At 39.9% G+C, this 20,158-nt stretch overlaps 1 protein-coding gene across 3 annotated transcripts; it reads left to right on the top strand.

The window, feature by feature from the left end:
• The first annotated feature begins 589 nt into the window (after positions 1–589).
• ap2b1 (adaptor related protein complex 2 subunit beta 1) lies at positions 590–17,901 on the top strand. 3 transcript variants are annotated; one of them, XM_063485361.1, is made up of 22 exons: positions 590–696; positions 3,077–3,131; positions 3,228–3,333; positions 4,189–4,324; positions 4,616–4,861; positions 5,024–5,214; positions 5,365–5,586; positions 7,314–7,434; positions 7,552–7,647; positions 7,752–7,867; positions 8,036–8,201; positions 8,632–8,730; positions 8,974–9,233; positions 10,987–11,179; positions 11,990–12,031; positions 12,894–13,046; positions 13,132–13,277; positions 13,377–13,506; positions 13,881–13,965; positions 14,323–14,409; positions 15,170–15,324; positions 15,953–17,901. In XM_063485361.1, the coding sequence occupies exons 2-22, from the start codon at positions 3,095–3,097 to the stop codon at positions 16,025–16,027; spliced, it is 2,862 nt and encodes a 953-aa protein (XP_063341431.1). In that variant the 5' UTR covers positions 590–696; positions 3,077–3,094; the 3' UTR covers positions 16,028–17,901. The 3 variants fall into 3 exon arrangements, with proteins under 3 accessions (XP_063341431.1, XP_063341432.1, XP_063341433.1); XM_063485362.1 differs by lacking the exon at positions 11,990–12,031; XM_063485363.2 differs by lacking the exon at positions 15,953–17,901 and having other exon boundaries at positions 14,831–15,242.
• Positions 17,902–20,158: the final 2,257 nt, after the last annotated feature.

Here is a 20,158-nt window from a genome sequence, read left to right as displayed (position 1 = left end):
TCATGCCTGAGGCACTGAACGTATTTCACATCAACATGAGTATCCTTCCTTTTTCCAACTCTTGGGCTGCGTTCAGACCCAGGGGAGTACTTTGCAGCCCCTGATTTGAAACTGCTTTGAAAAAGCCAGGACTGTACAGTGAAGGTGAAACGCTGATGTTATGGAATTCTTTTCCTGGCTGTGAGGACACGGCGAGATCCCTACCAAGAGTTCCCTCCAGTGTTGCATTCATGATCATAGGAAACCGTGGCGCCATAAGGAGTCATTTATTATGTAATGTAAATTTTCCCTTTAAATACAAAAGTTTGCAGTGATTTATATTTGCCTGTGAATCCAATTACAAAGAAAATATAAACCCTACAGACCGATTTGTACACATGACCTCGAAACCGTGTGGTGTCATTGCCGTTGGTGGTTTCCTGGATTTGCATATACATTTTATATAATACATCATTTATATTCGCAGATCTGAACTATACAAACACTACTAACAGCCGTTATAAAATCAACCAAATGTGTTCGCTGCAACAACGCATCCTGGTATTCTTTACCTCAAGAGGGAAGTTATCCAGTTTCCGATGAGTGTGAATGCACCATCGTTATCCTGGTTCTCCATCTTCCTCCAAACAGACGAAGGAGCACCCTGCGTCTGACACCCAGTGGAATATTTTTCTCTTCTCACGTATACTCAGCAAGGTATGGGCGATATTATACAATACAGGACCTTCTTTTAACCTTGCTGTCATTGTGGTGTGATTTTGTATCGACTGTATTTTTGCAGGGCTGCTCATGGTTTAGCTACCGTAAAGGCAGCTCCTGGAAACTGGGCCGCTGCTCACGTTTCTATTTTGACTCCAGATTTAACATAACGAAATCTTGTCATATCGGACTGTAAACCCAGGTTGATGTTAGAAGTTGTCTGCGTTTGGAGTTTGTTGTTAATATTTGTGGTATCGCAGGAGGGAGCGGATGTATTTAGCATTTAGCTAACGCTAGCTAAGTGGAAGTGCTGTGCCTCCCGGTTAATTAAAGCTAACCTGATGTTTGTTGAGAGGTCAAACGTCGTCACACCCAGAAACACAGAGCAGTTAATGTCACAGTTAGATTAGAGTAGGTAGGTTCTTCTTCACCATACAGATGAAGAAAATGGCTAATGCCGGCTAAAGTAAAGGTTTAATTGTTTAAGATGTAACGCTAAGTACGTTCTTCAATGTAATAGCATGTTTTAGCTAGGGCTGTACAGATACACAAATGTGTGGTCACAGGTTTACATACAGTCATTATGGACATCGATATCATATGGTTGTGCTTTTAATGATTCCTCCGAACTTCGAATTCTTTTTCAAGTTTGCATGATTGTAGAGCTTACATCATTAATAACTCTGCAAAAGCTTGAAATTATATTGGATTTTCTCTCATTCACACAGATTCAAATATATACATAACCCCCCATTAATATTTGGTTAAGTGTCCCTTAGTAAGTTGCATCTTCCCCAGATGCTTTTGGTAGCGATCAACAAACTTCAGCCATAATTCTTGCTGATCATTTGACCACTCTTCTCGTCAGAATTGGCAAATAAATCTACCACCACCGTGCTTGACAGCTGGCACTCTGTTCTTAGATTTGATAGCCGTGCCATTATTCCTCCAAACATATCTCTTGTCACTGTGGTCAAATAGCTCAATCTTTGTCTCATCTGACCATAAAACCTTTCTCCACAAGGCATTTTGCTTGACTATGTTTCAAATTGCAGTTGAGCTTGAAGCAAGGGAGCAGGTGAAAGAGAGCCTGGAGAGGCGGAGATATGCTCTAGTGGCACTGACAAAAAAGATGGAAGGCCGAGCTGGAGCTGTCAAAGCACAATATGCTCGGACCACACTGGACAGGATTAGAAATAAGTACAGAGGGACAGCACAGGTTGAGTAGTTTGGAGACAAAGTTACAGAGGCAAGGCTGAGATAGTTTGGACATGTGCAGAGGAGGGATAGTGGAAATACCAGACAAAGAATGTTGAATATGGAACTGCCAGACAGGAGGAAAAGAGGAAGACTGCAAAGAAAATAAAAAATAAAATAAAATCCATGCATTTAGCGAAGGAGCGCATGCAGAGGGTTGGTGTGACAGAGGAGAATGCAAGGGATAGGATGGCAGATGATCCTTTGTGGTGACCCCTAAAGGAATCATCTGAAAGAAGAAGAAAGGGCAATGAATAATAACAAAAACAAATTAAACATAATAAAATTGCATTTGGTGCTTCCCTAATGTGGTGCATTATGATAAAATTAAGTTGCCTATTTCAGAGTTTACTAGAACTTCATGTACTCTGTAAAACAGTTGGGAGTGTATAATTCAGACATAAATGGTTCTCCTAACCTGTGCCAAACCCAGGATCCTCCATTACAATGCCTGAAAATAAAGCCTTATTAATGAATCCAGACTATGCGATTACAGTGCTCTGTAGTCCAGTCCATTGGTTGTGTTTAACACCACTCCAGTTAATATTTGGTATTTTTTCATTGGGGCTCTTAGGCTTTCATTTCCACATCACCATGCAAACCAGTGTCATGAAGCCACTCTATTAGCATTTGCTATACTGCTGTACGGATTTTGCTCAGTTATTTATTGAAAGGGGTGTTCTCCATACTTGTACTGTAACCTTGTATATTTGTAAGGCAGTTATTCATACATTCATTTAGAAACTAAACACATCAGGTTGGTCTGTCATAGAAGAAACCTGCAACATTTTTTAGAGTGTTACTGACTGTTGCAGTGTACTATGTTCAATTCAATTCAGTTTTATTTTATTTATATAGCGCCAAATCACAACAACAGTCGCCTCAATGCGCTTTATATTGTACAGTAGATCGTACAATAATAGATACAGAGAAAACCTTGTTGGAGGCAAACCTGATGACTGAATTTCATTGAACTACTTTGTGGCTTGTCACCACATCACTTAGTCATATGGTAGATCAGGGAAGAAGAGGTACTACAGACTGTTACTGTATATTAAAGCCTCACTGAATGATTATGTAATATTTTTTTAAAATGTATTTATCTATTTATTTTTTACAGAACTAAAGGACCACAGTCATGACGGACTCCAAATATTTCACAACAAACAAAAAGGGTGAGTTCATGTGGGCATGTTAGAGATTGGAAATTTATGACAGTGTGTATATATAAACAGTACTGCTGTCAACTCTTCATCTGATTCATCTTTCAGGGGAGATCTTTGAACTGAAGGCAGAGCTGAACAATGAGAAGAAGGAGAAGAGGAAAGAGGCAGTGAAGAAGGTCATTGCTGCCATGACTGTTGGCAAAGATGTCAGGTACACTACAAAACTGTATTTATGACATGCTTCACACAGCTCTATAATTATAACAGTGTGATAAGATAAGCAAATCAAAGTGACGTGGCTTCTGTGATTTCTCAGTTGCATTATGTGTTGGCACCGAATATCTTAAACAAGAAGAAAATTGTAGTGTTGTGCTCACTGACCAACAGACAATTGGATTAAAGTCCTTCACTCTCCTAAGTAATTCAGCTGCTGATATTTAACTCCGAGTTTTGCTTTTGGAAAGCTGATAAGTCTCATCCTCAGTAGACTGATGTGTGGTCATTGTTTCCGGCTCTGCTTTTGTTTCCGCTGTTCTCTGCCAACTCCCAGGATATGTTCCTGGAACTGTCAGTGCTGCTAAGAGAGTAATAGTAAATAAAAGTCTCAGTACTGGTCAGGGGCTCACTGCTTTGCTATTGATTGCCATCGGTCAAGGAAATCAGTCATTGTAAATGAAGAGAACACAGTAGCAGAGATTAAAAAAATAGGAAAGAGCAGTTGCTAGGGTACTTGGAGCTCTGGCCATCTTCACTCTTTTTATATATCTGACTAGTAGCCTCAGAAATCAGGGGGTAAAAGTGTGAACGAAAGGACGTTTTTACCACTTTCAGGCTATTCATCATTATTGGACTTTTGGGCTGATCACTTTGCACACAGTGTGCTAAAGCTTTACAAACATTAAATAGTCATAGTACAGTTGTATGATATGTCCGTTAAGCCGATTTGTACTGATGTGAGTTCAGCACAGTTACTCATGCAGTAAATTCACAGCTAGTGTGAGAGAACATGACAGTTTCGCAACATTGTCTAGTACTCATTTTTGAAGTCAATTTGCTTTGCTCTCAGTTCTTTGTTCCCAGATGTAGTCAACTGCATGCAGACTGACAACCTGGAGCTGAAGAAGTTGGTGTACCTCTACTTGATGAACTACGCCAAGAGCCAGCCTGATATGGCTATAATGGCCGTTAACAGCTTCGTCAAGGCAAGACAGAGAATGAACTGTTCATTAACGACATCCTACACTAATCTGCACTAAGGCAGTTAAATCTAAAAATACTTTTTATTGTTTTCCTGATACCATAGTTTGTCCATGCTGTTTCACAGGATCGATCCATGGGTTTCTTACATGCCAATAGGGGTTAAGATCTTTGTACAGTTTTCAGATGTGTCTTGCACACAAGCTCATGATTTGCTCCAAATTACAAAGTGAGTTAGTTTTTTAACTTTAAGGCCCATTGTACCTATGTAAAATCTTTCTTCGCCTATCCCCTAGGACTGTGAGGACCCCAATCCTCTGATCAGGGCTCTTGCCGTCCGCACCATGGGTTGCATTCGGGTGGACAAGATCACAGAGTACTTGTGTGAGCCACTGAGAAAGTGCTTGAAGGATGAGGACCCATATGTAAGGAAGACCGCAGCTGTTTGTGTAGCTAAACTTCATGACATCAATGCCCAGATGGTGGAGGACCAGGGCTTCCTGGACTCCCTGAGAGATCTTATTGCTGACTCCAATCCCATGGTAGGTCTCAGTACTTTGCACCTCTATCTGTATCTTTCCCAAAGTTGTGTTAGTGCTTTAAAAATGCTGTTAGTTTCCTTTGGATTACTATTAAAGAATAATTAAGTTAATATAGAGTTAATTATTGTTGAAATCATTATTGTTTCATATCTTGCGTTTTAGGTTGTGGCCAATGCAGTTGCTGCGTTATCAGAGATCAGTGAGTCTCACCCCAACAGCAACCTGCTGGACCTCAATCCACAGAATATCAACAAGCTGCTGACGGCCCTCAACGAGTGCACGGAGTGGGGACAGACTTTCATCCTGGACTGCCTGTCCAACTACAACCCCAAGGATGAGCGTGAGGCTCAAAGGTAGCAGTCCTGTCAACTTTTACTTAAAACTACACCATTTGTGATATTAAGTAGAGTTACAAAAATCCTTTTAAGACCAGAGATAAGCCCAACATTATCACTACATGACACCACTGAAAATGATGGGATTTCTGCTTCTTCTCCTCAAAGCATCTGTGAGCGTGTCACCCCCCGGCTGTCTCATGCCAACTCAGCGGTGGTGCTGTCAGCTGTGAAGGTACTGATGAAGTTCTTGGAGCTGCTGCCCAAGGATTCTGACTACTACAACACATTGCTGAAGAAGTTATCTCCCCCACTGGTCACCTTGCTCTCCGGGGAGCCAGAGGTCCAGTATGTGGCTCTGAGGAACATCAACCTCATCGTCCAGAAGAGGTATATTGTCAGAAAGGACAGAGAAAGGTTTCAAGTTGAGCTGCTGGGTTTAATATTAACTCTAAAAACATTTTTAATCTATAGATTTAGAAATTTGGTTATTTCCTTATTGTAATTTCTTCATATTTTACTGTGTTTGTTTGTTTACACACTCTTATGACAAGCAATTGGAAGCTGGGAAAGATAGATTTCTATTTTTTGTCCTCACCACCTTCTAATGTACAGTGGCTTGCAAAAGTATTCGGCCCCCTTGAACTTTCCCACATTTTGTCACATTACAGCCACAAACATGAATCAATTTTATTGGAATTCCACGTGAAAGACCAATACAAAGTGGTGTACACGTGAGAAGTGAAACGAAAATCATACATCATTCCAAACATTTTTTACAAATAAATAACTGCAAAGTGGGGTGTGCGTAATTATTCAGCCCCCTTTGGTCTGAGTGCAGTCAGTTGGCCATAGACATTGTCTGATGAGTGCTAATGACTAAATAGAGTGCACCTGTGTGTAATCTAATGTCAGTACAAATACAGCTGCTCTGTGACGGCCTCAGAGGTTGTCTAAGAGAATATTGGGAGCAACAACACCATGAGTCCAAAGAACACACCAGACAGGTCAGGGATAAAGTTATTGAGAAATTTAAAGCAGGCTTAGGCTACAAAAAGATTTCCCAAGCCTTGAACATCCCACGGAGCACTGTTCAAGCGATCATTCAGAAATGGAGGGAGTATGGCACAACTGTAAACCTACCAAGACAAGGCCGTCCACCTAAACTCACAGGCCGAACAAGGAGAGCGCTGATCAGAAATGCAGCCAAGAGGCCCATGGTGACTCTGGACGAGCTGCAGAGATCTACAGCTCAGGTGGGGGAATCTGTCCATAAGACAACTATTAGTCGTGCACTGCACAAAGTTGGCCTTTATGGAAGAGTGGCAAGAAGAAAGCCATTGTTAACAGAAAACCATAAGAAGTCCCGTTTGCAGTTTGCCACAAGCCATGTGGGAGACACAGCAAACATGTGGAAGAAGGTGCTCTGGTCAGATGAGACCAAAATGGAACTTTTTGGCCAAAATGCAAAACGCTATGTGTGGCGGAAAACTAACACTGCCCATCACTCTGAAAACTGCTGTTTACAAACGCTGTCCATCTAATCTGACCAAAACAGCTGGAGCTGTTTTGGAAAGAAGAATGGGCATGGATTTCAGTCTCTAGATGTGCAAAGCTGGTAGAGACATACCCTAAAAGACTGGCAGCTGTAATTGCAGCAAAAGGTGGTTCTACAAAGTATTGACTCAGGGGGCTGAATAATTACGCACACCCCACTTTTCAGTTATTTATTTGTAAACAATGTTTGGAATCATGTATGGTTTTCATTCCACTTCTCACGTGTACACCACTTTGTATTGGTCTTTCATGTGGAATTCCAATAAAATTGATTCATGTTTGTGGCTGTAATGTGACAAAATGTAGAAAAGTTCAAGGGGGCCGAATACTTTTGCAAGCCACTGTATATTTTTTGTGTGTACACACTGAACTGAACCTTAGCACACACACAGGATAAACCTTCTTGTCTAGCAGCTTAAGGGCTATAGCAGGCTATATTACTCTAACTGACACTTACATGCTTAGTTGCCTGCTACTTGAAAAGCATTAAATCCCTTCGTGGGATTTTTCTTTTGGACTAGGTGCCACACTATAATGTGTCATGTATTGATTTTGTGCAGGCCTGAGATCCTGAAGCAGGAGATCAAGGTGTTCTTTGTCAAATACAATGACCCCATCTATGTGAAACTGGAGAAACTGGACATCATGATCCGTTTGGCTTCTCAGGCCAACATTGCCCAGGTACTTCACAGAAAACTAGACTAAAAGTATATTGTAGCAATTAATTGTTCAAAAATCTTTAACATTATTTATAGAAAGTAGTTTTAAAAAGATTCACTTCTGTTCTGTGATTTGCAGGTTTTGGCTGAATTAAAGGAGTATGCCACAGAGGTAGATGTGGACTTTGTGCGTAAAGCTGTACGAGCCATCGGACGCTGTGCCATCAAAGTTGAGGTGAGAATTATGGGCCCGCTCAGCTAAAATAATGTGTCATTAGTATTTTAAAACTCTTTTCTGGTAGTAAAGGTGACAGATGTTTCTGTCCTGTTTCCCGTCAGCAATCGGCCGAGCGCTGTGTCAGCACTCTGCTGGACCTGATCCAGACTAAGGTCAACTATGTGGTTCAAGAGGCTATTGTGGTCATCAGGGACATCTTCCGCAAGTACCCCAACAAGTAAGTTTCTCATTGAATGTGTGAAAAGTGCTTATCAAGTAACTATCTAGTGCTCTATAAACCTTTTTTAAAAATTGATGAACTGTGTAGCTCACATGTGTACATGTCATTTCATGTGATGTGTAGTGTGTAGTCCGATTCTGACCTTAGAGATATGGTGTTCTTTAGGTATGAAAGCATCATTGCCACACTCTGTGAGAACCTGGATTCCTTGGATGAGCCTGACGCTCGAGCTGCCATGATCTGGATTGTTGGCGAGTATGCTGAGCGGATTGACAACGCTGATGAGTTGCTGGAGAGCTTCCTTGAGGGCTTCCATGATGAGAGCACTCAGGTAAGTTTTTTTTTTTTTTTTGTTTGTTTTTTTAAATGTAAGATAAAATACACAGATTACGATACAATATACGAGAGCAGCATTACATATTTCAGAAAGGCTAGTCTTACTTACAAAAAAACATTGAGTTGAATTTTAACAGTTTATCTAGAATAATAAAATGTTTTCATGTAGTTAGTTTTGACTTTTTTTTAACAATGTCAACAATGTTCCTATGATTTGTGATTACATTGTGTATTGTCATGACTTAAATAAGAAAGGTTGTCAATAATCTTATGTTTCTGTAAATATCATTAACTGTTGTAGTCGGGGATCGACTGTTTCAAAGATTTTTTTGACCTACCGTAGCTATGATGAGGGGTTAGACTTTTAAAGGCATTTCATATAAAACACAACCATATTCCAATGGTGTGTGTGCTCGGACTTGCAGGTCCAGCTTACTCTGTTGACCGCCATTGTCAAGCTGTTCCTTAAGAAGCCATCAGAGACTCAGGAGCTTGTGCAGCAAGTCCTCAGCTTGGCCACTCAGGTGAGTCGTATATTTCATTCTGAAGAAGCTTTGCATGAGTTTGATGACTTGTTCGGTTTCCCTCGCTCTGAGAAGTGGGTTTTTTTTTCTGTAACATATATGAAAGTATTATTCTCAAATATGTAGGTTTCTTAGCTGCCACTTTTGTAACGACTTGTGAAACTGTGGTCCTCACAATCTTCTAGTATGTGATTTCTGCCCATATTGAGTATAACTTACACAACGTGTTGACCTCCTATGCAGGACTCTGACAACCCTGACCTGCGTGACAGAGGCTACATTTATTGGCGCCTGTTGTCCACTGACCCCGTGACCGCTAAAGAGGTGGTGTTGTCAGAGAAACCCCTGATCTCGGAGGAGACCGACCTAATAGAGCCCACCCTACTGGATGAGCTTATATGCCACATTGGCTCCCTGGCCTCTGTGTATCACAAGCCCCCCAGCGCCTTTGTGGAGGGAAGCCATGGAATCCACCGGAAGCACCTTCCTGTTCAGCACAGCAGGTCAGACACTGTTTTCAGTGCCATACCAGTTCTACACAATGTCACGTCAGCTGTTTTTACCAGCTGTTGTTCTGGGTGCAGGATGCCATCATGCAAAACTTTTGCTTTCACTACTAGTCCATTGTACTAATACATAGAGCTCATACATGGCTTTTTGGACATGATGGTCTGAAAGATCAGTGTAATAAAATGGTTGAATTTTTGAAATTCTTGAAAAGAGCTTAACTTTAATAATCACACTGGCATAAACTGATTATATTCAGATATTTCATATTGGTCGCGCTTTGCTTTGCTTCCATTTTCCATATATAAGAGGAAGTATTTATCCCTTCAGTAGTTCAGCTCTGTTGCATGGCAAATTTGCAAATTGACCAGGAAGGTCAGTTCTTGAAAATGAGTCATATGTCGAAATTGTGAGATAAAATCACACAATCTGTAATTGCTGAGGAGTAGATTTTGCTTGATCCCTGGTGTTTATAAGCAGAAACATTATAGTGGCTATCGTTGTACTTGTACCACGTTCATACTTCATAATTTCCAGGAATGTGCCCGTGTTGATCTGTTTGACAACAAGCAGCTGAGTCTAAAGTCTAAACTGTTAAAATTAGTGCTGCTTAAAAAAAGTAATTGGTGTGAGTGGTTTGATGTTTTTTGCACATAAAAATTAAGGTAAAGACAGAGTTTCTTTATTCATCGAGCAGTTTAAAATGCAGTCTTCTGGTCTCAAAGCATTTGGTTTGGTATCAAGAAAATGATGGATAATACTTATTAATGTAATATTGTATATGTGAGCTGAGAACTCTTCAATTTGTTAATCATAGCTCAGTTTATGCTTTACACTGGTTTCGAAAACAGGACATTGCCCAACTCTTAAGATATTGCCTCATGCCGGACTGATGTTGAAGAGTCAGGCAAAATCTTGTGTGAAAGAAGACTCTACAACAGGAAGTTGTGGACTTGAGGACTTTTAGATGAATTTCCATTGAAATGGATGTACTGTATTTATCCCAGTTTAATAAGGAAATGTATTTACATAATGGAAACAAGTTTTATGATATAAAAAAATTGACATTTCTGTTTACTCCTCTTTTAAACTCACTACTTCCAACACAGTGCTGTAGCACAAAGCCCTCTCTAGCAGTGTGCTTGTTTGCTGCCAGTTTAGCTCACAAGGTGAGATGGCAATCTCATGCAGCAGCCTGGACCCAATGGCCCTTTACTGCTCATCTTTGTCCACCTGCCTTCGTGTCTACTCTCCAGTAAATGTACTAAATGCAAAAAACCCTCCCCCAAAAATAATGTTTAACCTCCTAGGACCTGGCGTCCACATACGTGGACATCACATTTTGGGTTATTTTGACCAAAATACTTAATTTTGCTCTACAAGGGACTGACATCCACTTAAGAGGACAATATACTGCCACTGTTCTATCAAAATTTTAAACGAATATCCTCATGTGGCTCTCATTTTTCTTAAAAACAAAAATCAGGTAAAAAATCTGGTAATTCTTTGTTTTTACATTCATTGGGTCCCAATATGCCCAAATATCAAAGTTAAATTAAAAATGTATGCCATGGAAGAGCTCAGGTCTTAGGAGGTTAAAGAAAGTTGTTGCCGTACTTCATTACTAAAGCTTCTGCTATTTTGCATTCTTTCATAATTTTCCAGTGATCTGTGATACTTTTGGAGCTCTTAGGATTTGAGTTTCCAAGTACATTTCATTTACCAGTCTACTGTTTTGCCTTACGACAGCATCGACACAGGTGAGAGCCCAGTGAGCGGTGGGCCAGCGGCAGCCATGGACCAGCCACATGTCATTCCCAGTCAGGGTGACCTGCTGGGTGATCTGCTGAACCTGGACCTGGGTCCTCCAGTCAATGTGCCCCAGGTCTCCTCCATGCAGATGGGTGCAGTGGACCTTCTGGGAGGAGGCCTGGACAGTTTGGTGAGCATGAGCATATTTATGCACATTTACTTTACTAAATTTAGGTAAAGATCCACTGAGCGATTGCACTTTATTGTCATTGCAGCAATGGGTCTTACCTGTTTGGCACACTGTATGGAATAATAATAGACGTTTATACTGTATTCAAGCTTTGACTCCAATTAGATCCTTCTATAGTTTACCAGTGGTGGTTACGTGATGCTACATAGTGGTTATCACCATTCATTGTAATGACTCTGCCATCACATTAAGGAGAAAAGAGGCTGTGCAGGCAGTTGTAAAACATCTGGAAAGCTGAAATTTTCCCAAAAGAAAAGCGTATATGATGAAAAGTTAGTTTTTCTTTGTTCCTCCTTAGGATTGTTCAAGAAGACCTATTCAGACCTTGTACCTGCTGACACCATTTTCTTTTCTACTGGGTTTTATTTGTTCATGCAAGTGTGCTTGTGATAAAAAGTAACTGTTATGCTCATGTGCTGTATCTTGCTGTAACACAAATTTAAAATGTTTTAATACAAATAACATCAGCTGATAAACATGTTACTAGGTATTTTTCTTCTATTACAACTTCTCCGAGCTGCTGGAATATCTGGATTTCTTCATAATCTCCTTGCAGAGTGATTTTTTTTCTTTTTCTTTTTCTTTTTTTTATGTCTAACCTACAATGCAGAGATTAATATTTCCCCAGAAAGTGAGGGCTCCTCTTAATAGGTTATGGTTGCTAAGAAAGTCTCTGTCTCTGTCTTTGTGTCTTTGGTCTGTCGGTAATGTTTGGATGCTGTCTTTGGCGGCCTCTCCTCTCTCCTGTAGCTGGGGGGAGACCTGGGCGGAGGTGTTGGGGGAAGTCCAGCAGTAAGTCAAGCCCTTCTGTTTGGCCGTCTGCATGCTGCATGCTTCCTGAATTTAACCCACCACACTCGTCTTATTCACGCATTTTTCAACAAGATGACCACACATATGTTTTGAATGTTTTAGCCCATTTAAGCCTTGGGACACACAGACAGGGCCACTGACACCATTTATAGGCTTCTTAAACACTTTAAAGAAAGGAAGAGGTCATAATTGTGTAGTTAGGAGGACATAACAGATTTGACTATGTGTTGTAGAGCCATTCATAGACTAGAAACTCCTTTTCAAAATCCTTTGTAATTTTCTGGGCAACCAATAATTACAACCACCTTATGAAAATAGTAGATTGTCATATTTTCCATCAATATTAATTTCAATATATCATAATTTTTCCATCAATTTCAACATATATCAGTTCTTTGTATATTTTTATATTTGTTTATTCCCTCTTTTCCATACTCTTGTATGATTTTATACATTCTAAGAGGCTGAGTTAATATGATGTCAATTTGGACTTCTAAAGTATTTTCTCAAATAATATTTTTGTAATAAATGGGCTCAAACATGCAAAACAAATTTTTAATCCTTTAAATTAATCTCACATTTGATTTTTGGATTTTTTTTTTCTCTGGGATTTGGCTAATCATGATCTTGATGTGATTGAAATCTGTTTTGTTTTTTGTTTTTTTTCTTCATAATCACAAAGACTTTAATCAGTTGCTTCTTCCGTTGTTCTGGTCTAAGATTTTCTGTGTGACCCATTTAGTAGATTTTAGTAAATTTGTCAAGTCTTCTGTGATACTTCATGAAATTATACTTTATTAGATTGTGTTTTGTGTGGGTTTTTTTGTGATTTTTGTTGCAGGTGGGACAAAACTTTATCCCGTCATCCGTCCCCAACACCTTTGCTCCTTCACCTACACCTGCACCTCCCGCCACCAGCAGTGGCCTCAATGACTTGTTTGAGCTTTCCACAGGCATGGCCATCACCACAGGAGGCTATGTAACCCCCAAAGCAGTGAGTTCACGCAACGTTTTCCTGGAAGGTGTAACGTAAGTAAAACACTGTCTGTGTTATTGACTGCACTTGTACTTTTTACCAGGTGTGGCTTCCTGCAGTGAAAGCTAAAGGGCTCGAGATCTCTGGAACATTCTCTCGCCGCCAGGGTCACATGTACATGGACATGACTTTCACCAACAAAGCCCTACAACACATGACCGACTTTGCTATCCAGTTTAACAAGAACAGGTCAGTGATCTGACTCAACAGGAATGTCGTGTCATTGCTTATTGCACTCTTTCAGAAACATTTTAAAACTAACTTTAATATTAATATATGTTTCTGCAGTTTTGGGGTGATCCCCACCAGTCCTCTGCCCGTTCATACTCCACTGATGCCCAATCAGAGTATTGAGATCTCTTTGCCTCTTAACACCATTGGGCCAGTTATGAAGATGGACCCTCTTAATAATCTTCAGGTACAGCAGCACACACTGGCCACACATTTTATCAGCAGTGGAACACATTTAAAGACCTGGCCAGGGACAGGTGTCTTGCTCTTTCTGTCTCTCTGAAATGTGTTTTGTTTTGTTTGTTTTTTTAATTATTATTTAGTGTGACATGGCCATTAGTTCAGAAATCATTTCTCAGCGTCTTGCAAAAAATGAAAATTCCAGGGTGTTTGCACTCAGTACAAGAATTGGAAACTGAGAAAAACAGCTAGCCCTCATAAAATATATTTTGGAAACTGATGTTTAGTTTACAGTTTTAACCTGATTGAATGCAAATGTTGGTATATTGCTTGTTATACTCAAGATGTCAAACTCACCATGCTCTCTTGTCTTTCCTATAGGTGGCTGTAAAGAACAGCATTGATGTGTTCTACTTCAGCGTACTCATCCCTCTCAATGTATTCTTTGTTGAGGATGGAAAAATGGGTAAGATTCTTAAAACCTTTTAAAACAGCAACACCAGTGTGGTACTATTCCTTAAATGTCTAATTATATTCCTCACAGCTATTGAAGCTTGACAAACATTGCTGTTACTTGGGAAATGTATATTCAGTCTGCTTTTGGGCTGTAAAAGTATGTTATAGGCAACTGAAACCTACCTTATTGTGAAGTGTAATTTCTATAGAATTTAAAGAATTCCTTCATCTCTAGTAATAGATCTGAATAGAATCAAACAAAAACAGTAAATCATTTAAAGGGCTTTGAATTATCAATGTCAGTGGTTTGAAACATCCAACACTTTCTACATCACTGCTGTCGGATATTTTGTTTTTTCTTCTTCAGAGCGACAGGTGTTCCTGGCTACTTGGAAAGACATCCCCAATGAGAATGAGCTACAGTATCAGATAAAGGACTGTCACCTTAATGCAGGTAGACAAATTTGTCGAAAATCTCATGAGCATGTTAATTTATTTTTACCTGCATGTTTATTGTTTTCTTTCTCGTCCACATAACTTGGCTCTATACTTCTTTATTTGGTGGTTTCTCTAACATATCAAAAGATTAGACAATGCTTTTACTCATGCAAAATATGGCGAATGGCACAATGATGCATTTTTAAAGTAGTTGTTCTTTGTTTCAATGATTGAATGCAATTTAAGCTAACCGTATCATCAGCGTGGTTGCATTAAATACATAGATGACTGATTAACACATTTTCAGCTCAGTGTTTAAAAACCTCTGTTATTTTTAAGACATCAAAAATACTCCAACTTATCCAAAAAGCCTTATTTCTCTCTGTTTTCTTTCTCCACCCGCATGCTTATCTTTGGATACTCTTTCTTTTAACCAGTGCTGAACATCTCCTTTCCTTTAAAAAAAAGTTCACAATATTTTTGCCGCTATAATCCTAGCATTCTGATAGCTAAAAGCTGACCAAAGCAGTACTAGTTTCAGAATACCTGTCCAGCTTTACTGACATCTGAAGGTTGAAGTTGATTAAAATCCTCACACACCTAGTTTACCCTTTGCCAGTAGTGGACTTCGTATTAGCTCATGCATACATTAGTGTAAGTTCCTTTAAGTGATTATGGTTCCAGTAGTGATAGCACCCTCTTGTGTGTATTTTGATGTGGCTTCTGAAATGTGAGTGAGGTGTAATCATAATCTGAGAAACCTTCCGGTCTTGCAGACACAGTTTCAGGGAAGCTGCAGAATAACAATATCTACACCATTGCCAAGAGAAATGTAGAAGGCCAAGACATGCTCTACCAGTCCCTGAAGCTAACCAATGGCATCTGGATCCTGGCTGAGCTCCGCATTCAACCTGGCAACCCCAACTACACGGTATAGGATCACAAGATTTACCACTTTTTCATTTTGACGCTCTGTTCTGAGTTTTAAAAAGTAATGAGGAAAGTTTCACCTTTGCTTACAAAGATTTTCTTGTTTTAGCTGACCACCAGTTAAAAGTTTAAAGTAACTATAAATACAGTGAAAATCAGTAAGTCATGGTATAGAAGATAGTGAATCCAGAAAATAACCAGTATTTATTTATTTATTTTTTAACTTGTACTACTCGAAAAGCAGCTAATGATTTTCAAATAATTACCGGTTATTTGTGTTAATGAGCTGATCATTTCAGCCGTGGACAAAAAGTGAGAATGCTGTAATAAAATGGTAAGGGAATACAAGTATACAGCACTACCCTACTTCAGTAGGGGAAGCACGCTACAATATTCGTACAATATTTGTACAAGATCCTGACCCACATGTTAGCCTTCCTTGTACACAGCACAAATCCTCAAAGTAAAATGGGAAAAGCACTGTCAGTAACATCCCTCGTTCCAGTTTTACTCCTTTATTCCTCAGTTGGTCAGTATAAGCAGTGTAAACAGAGCTGTGATTGAGCATCTTTTTAAATGTGTGAGTGAGTGTGTCTCCCTTTATAACTCTGCTCTCCTTTTGTCCACAGCTCTCTCTCAAGTGTCGGGCTCCAGAAGTGTCTCAGTACGTCTACCAGATGTACGATTCTGTGCTGAAGAATTGACGCACTTCACCACTTGCCGACTCTGCTTCATCCTGACAACAAACCGCAGTGTTTTTTGTTTGTTTTGGTTTTTTTTATGTTTTTTTGTTTTTTTTGTATGTGCAGCTGACTGCCAAAACAAGAGAATCCAAACAGTAAAAGCTGGATAGTAAGCAATTTTGGAGATTAAGTGTGTTTTTCCTTGAAGTGAGCAACAGGGTAAATGTGAGTTGAGACAAAGGGTATTGGGAGTGATTATCAAGCGTGCTGTTGACATTTCCTTTATTTTGGCAGTTGAAAGCATCATTAAAATCCTCTTAATTCTACCCCCTATTTTTACGTCTCAGTGAAAACCATTCCATCCTTAACATTACGTCTTATTGTAGTGAAGATGTGATTAATGATGAAATTGTCCTGAGTGGGGACTTGCTTTGTTCAGCTCACACTTCTTTTAATTTAGATCCACTTTTGATGCTTTCTTTGCTTCAGTTGTACCTCCAGAGTCACAGCAGTATTCTGTTGTTTTGAGACCAGAAACGTCTGTCTGACCGCTTCTGCCACATCTGGTGGGGTCACTTACAATTTGTGCAATTTGTTTAGAAACAAATGTCAACTTTTCTCCCCTTACTGTGAAGCATTGTACACTAATTGAGAAACTTAGCGATAAACCCTGTAATTGCAAAATCCTGGCATTTCATTGTTTCCTTATGCCGTTCATGGTCTTTATGGCAGAGGCGTTTACAGCCATCCGGTCTTCACAAAGCTCTAAAGCCTTTTCATGCAGTCTTTAATGACACTCCACCTTATCCTTTTCTTGTTAAAGCGTTCAGAAGCAGTTCACTGTGCTGGTTCTGATATAAAACAACTTCAATATAACATTTTATGAAGTGCTCTTCAAAAATTAAATAAATCCATAAGCAAAGGAAAAGTTACGCTGTTTAGAGTCTTCTGATGAGCAGGTGGCATAAAGCACATTAACGGGTTTAAATTCTTAAAGTTTTACAACCACTACACAAGCCACAGCAGCCAATTTTGTGTTCACACTCCAGTGCCACTCTGTTTCCGGTTATTTTTTTCTTCTCCTCCTTTCTGAAATAGTCCCATTTACTGCAGCCACACTTTTCACAACTATATTTTCATTCCTATTTATTGTGCATCTACCTCTGTGTGTTTTCTTTTCACAGGTGTTATTGTTGCATTAGTTTCATTTCCTTGATGTGCTTTACATGTCATTTGAATGCCAGTGTTTTTATTTTTTGTTTTCTTGGGGGGGATTTTCATGTAATGCTAAACTGTGGGAAATCCGCCAAGTCAGACTCACAGGACCACACATTTACAAAAATGAATTGCCAAGTTTATTTTTATTACTCTCAAAAAAATCCTTATAAAGTTGGCATAGTGTGAGCTATATGAACATTAGAGTACATATACCCAAACCCCCAGAGTTGTACTGTAGGCCAGTAATGGTGTAGTAAGAAAATGTTTAGTAACTATGTATAAAAATGAAGCAAAAATGCTTTCTCCCTATCCCAGTGTGTCAGTTGTGTTGGTGACGTACATGAGATGAGAACATTAATGTGCCTGCATGAGCTCGCTGTCATTTTACCCTTTCTTAATTTCAGCTGTGGATTTCCTCAAGTCTGAAATTCTGCTCCTAACCTCCTGTCTTCATTGTAGATCCCATTAGTTTTTTATTTGTTTGTTTTTTCTAAACACAGCATCGTCTTAAACACACTCCTGCAAATAAAAATGTTTCCAGCAGCACAGAATGTGTGCCGAGGTCGGTCACGGCATCTTATGAAATGGAAAAGTTTGTGTCATTGCTGTAAGCTTGTTGTAAATGATTTGTTACTGTCACAGTACCACATCTTGTGTCAATAAATCGTCAAACCCTTGGTGGTGGTGCATGGTTGGTTTTTTTTTGTTGTTGTTGTTTTTTTATTTGTGTGTTTTGTAAGTCATGTGATGCAGCAGAGCAGACCTGAGACAGAGCATGAGTGGTACAGAGGACTGCAGGTAGAAGATAAAGAGTATCCTTTCGTTACCTTTCATCTCCATGTTGAGGGAGTTGTTTTCACTTTCTGTCAAGAATTGTTTTCAATTCTTGCTTTCTGTCAGAAACAGGAGAGCAAATAGGGCTGCAGCTCTACCTTGCTGTGGATTCTTCCTCAGTGTTAAGAGACTTAATCACACTCAAAAGTCTCCCAGAATTAAATGGTTGCCCCCAAATTACACTGTTTGATCTTTACCTACATGACCGGTCGCAGCAGATGGCCGCCCCTCCCTGAGCCTGAAGAAACCTCTGGTTCTGCCGGTGGTTTCTTCCTGTTAAAAGAGTTTTTCCTTCCCACTGTCGCCTATGAGAAGTGCTTTTTCATAGGGGGTCAGATGATTGTTGGATTTTTCTCTATCGATTATTGTATGATCTACTGTACAATATAAAGTGCCTTGAGGCGACTGTTGTTGGGATTTGGGGCTATATAAATAAAACTGAATTGAATTCACCTTGGAAATATCAAAGCAGCTTCCTGTACTCCCTTTGACTTGATAAGGTGAAGGGTTCTAAGTCAGTAGCTATAGGTGCCCATACAGTGTAACACACAGCGAACATGAGACATGTTCCAGAAAGGTTAGGACAATTTTCAGAGAAAAAGTTGGGTGCAATCCCATGGTCCAACAGGGTTGGATCTACCAACAGTAAGGTAAGTGACATTCAAAAAAGCACAGTCCTATGCTCTAGTATCAATTTCTCAAAATTGCTCCCTGTACTCCCCTGCGTCTGAACGCAGCCCAAGAGTTGGAAAAAGGAAGGATACTCATGTTGATGTGAAATATGTTCAGTGCCTCAGGCATGAAGGAACATGTAGAGTCAGACAGAGTTTTGTTATGTTCAAGTCTTTGAAACATGGAATTCTTGCAAAACACAGACTCTGTTAGGTACCATGTATCCGATGGTCCAACAAACCAGACACTGCACATGCGATCCCTTCGATAGCTCAGTTGGTACAGCGGAGGACTGTAGGTGTATGGGAACAGGAATCCTTAGGTTGCTGGTTCAACTCTGGCTCGGAGGAGATTTTACAACACCTTCTGTCTGTACTGATTGAACACAGCAAAAAACCAAACTTAAACGCAATGGCGTTTACTACCATTTCATAGTATTGCTATACTCCTTTGAGTGATCAGTTGGAAAAGCAAAGACTTCTCTGTGTGTTGGAAGAAGACATGTTTCCTCCCACTTTACTTTTCAGTCAGAAAGTAGGGCCAAGTCCTTAGGTCAAAACAGACTGATCTACATGAAAGGTCTCTGACATTAAACCCCCACCGTCCTACAATCAAGTATACATTTGAGGGACACTGTAGGTGCATGGGAAATATCAAAGCAGCTTCCTGTACTCCCTTTGACTTGATAAGGTGAAGGGTTCTAAGTCAGTAGCTATAGGTGCCCATACAGTGTAACACACAGCGAACATGAGACATGTTCCAGACAGGTTAGGACAATTTTCAGAGAAAAAGTTGGGTGCAATCCCATGGTCCAACAGGGTTGGATCTACCAACAGTAAGGTAAGTGACATTCAAAAAAGCACAGTCCTATGCTCTAGTATCAATTTCTCAAAATTGCTCCCTGTACTCCCCTGCGTCTGAACGCAGCCCAAGAGTTGGAAAAAGGAAGGATACTCATGTTGATGTGAAATATGTTCAGTGCCTCAGGCATGAAGGAACATGTAGAGTCAGACAGATAGAGTTTTGTTATGCTCAAGTCCTTGAAACATGGAATTCTTGCAAAACACAGACTCTGTTAGGTACCATGTATCCGATGGTCCAACAAACCAGACACTGCACATGCGATCCCTCCGATAGCTCAGCTGGTAGAGCGGAGGACTGTAGGTGTATGGGAACAGGAATCCTTAGGTTGCTGGTTGAACTCCGGCTCGGAGGAGATTTTACAATACCTTCTGTCTGTACTGATTGAACACAGCTAAAAACCAAACTTAAACGCAATGGCGTTTACTACCATTTCATAGTATTGCTATACTCCTTTGAGTGATCAGTTGGAAAAGCAAAGACTTCTCTGTGTGTTGGAAGAAGACATGTTTACTCTACTTTTCAGTCAGAAAGTAGGGCCAAGTCCTTAGGTCAAAAAAGACTGAT

This window comes from Pelmatolapia mariae, linkage group LG10_11 (assembly GCF_036321145.2).
Source record: "Pelmatolapia mariae isolate MD_Pm_ZW linkage group LG10_11, Pm_UMD_F_2, whole genome shotgun sequence".
In the NCBI taxonomy this organism is placed as follows: Eukaryota; Metazoa; Chordata; class Actinopteri; order Cichliformes; family Cichlidae; genus Pelmatolapia; species Pelmatolapia mariae.
This window is presented reverse-complemented; position numbering and strand designations above follow the sequence as displayed.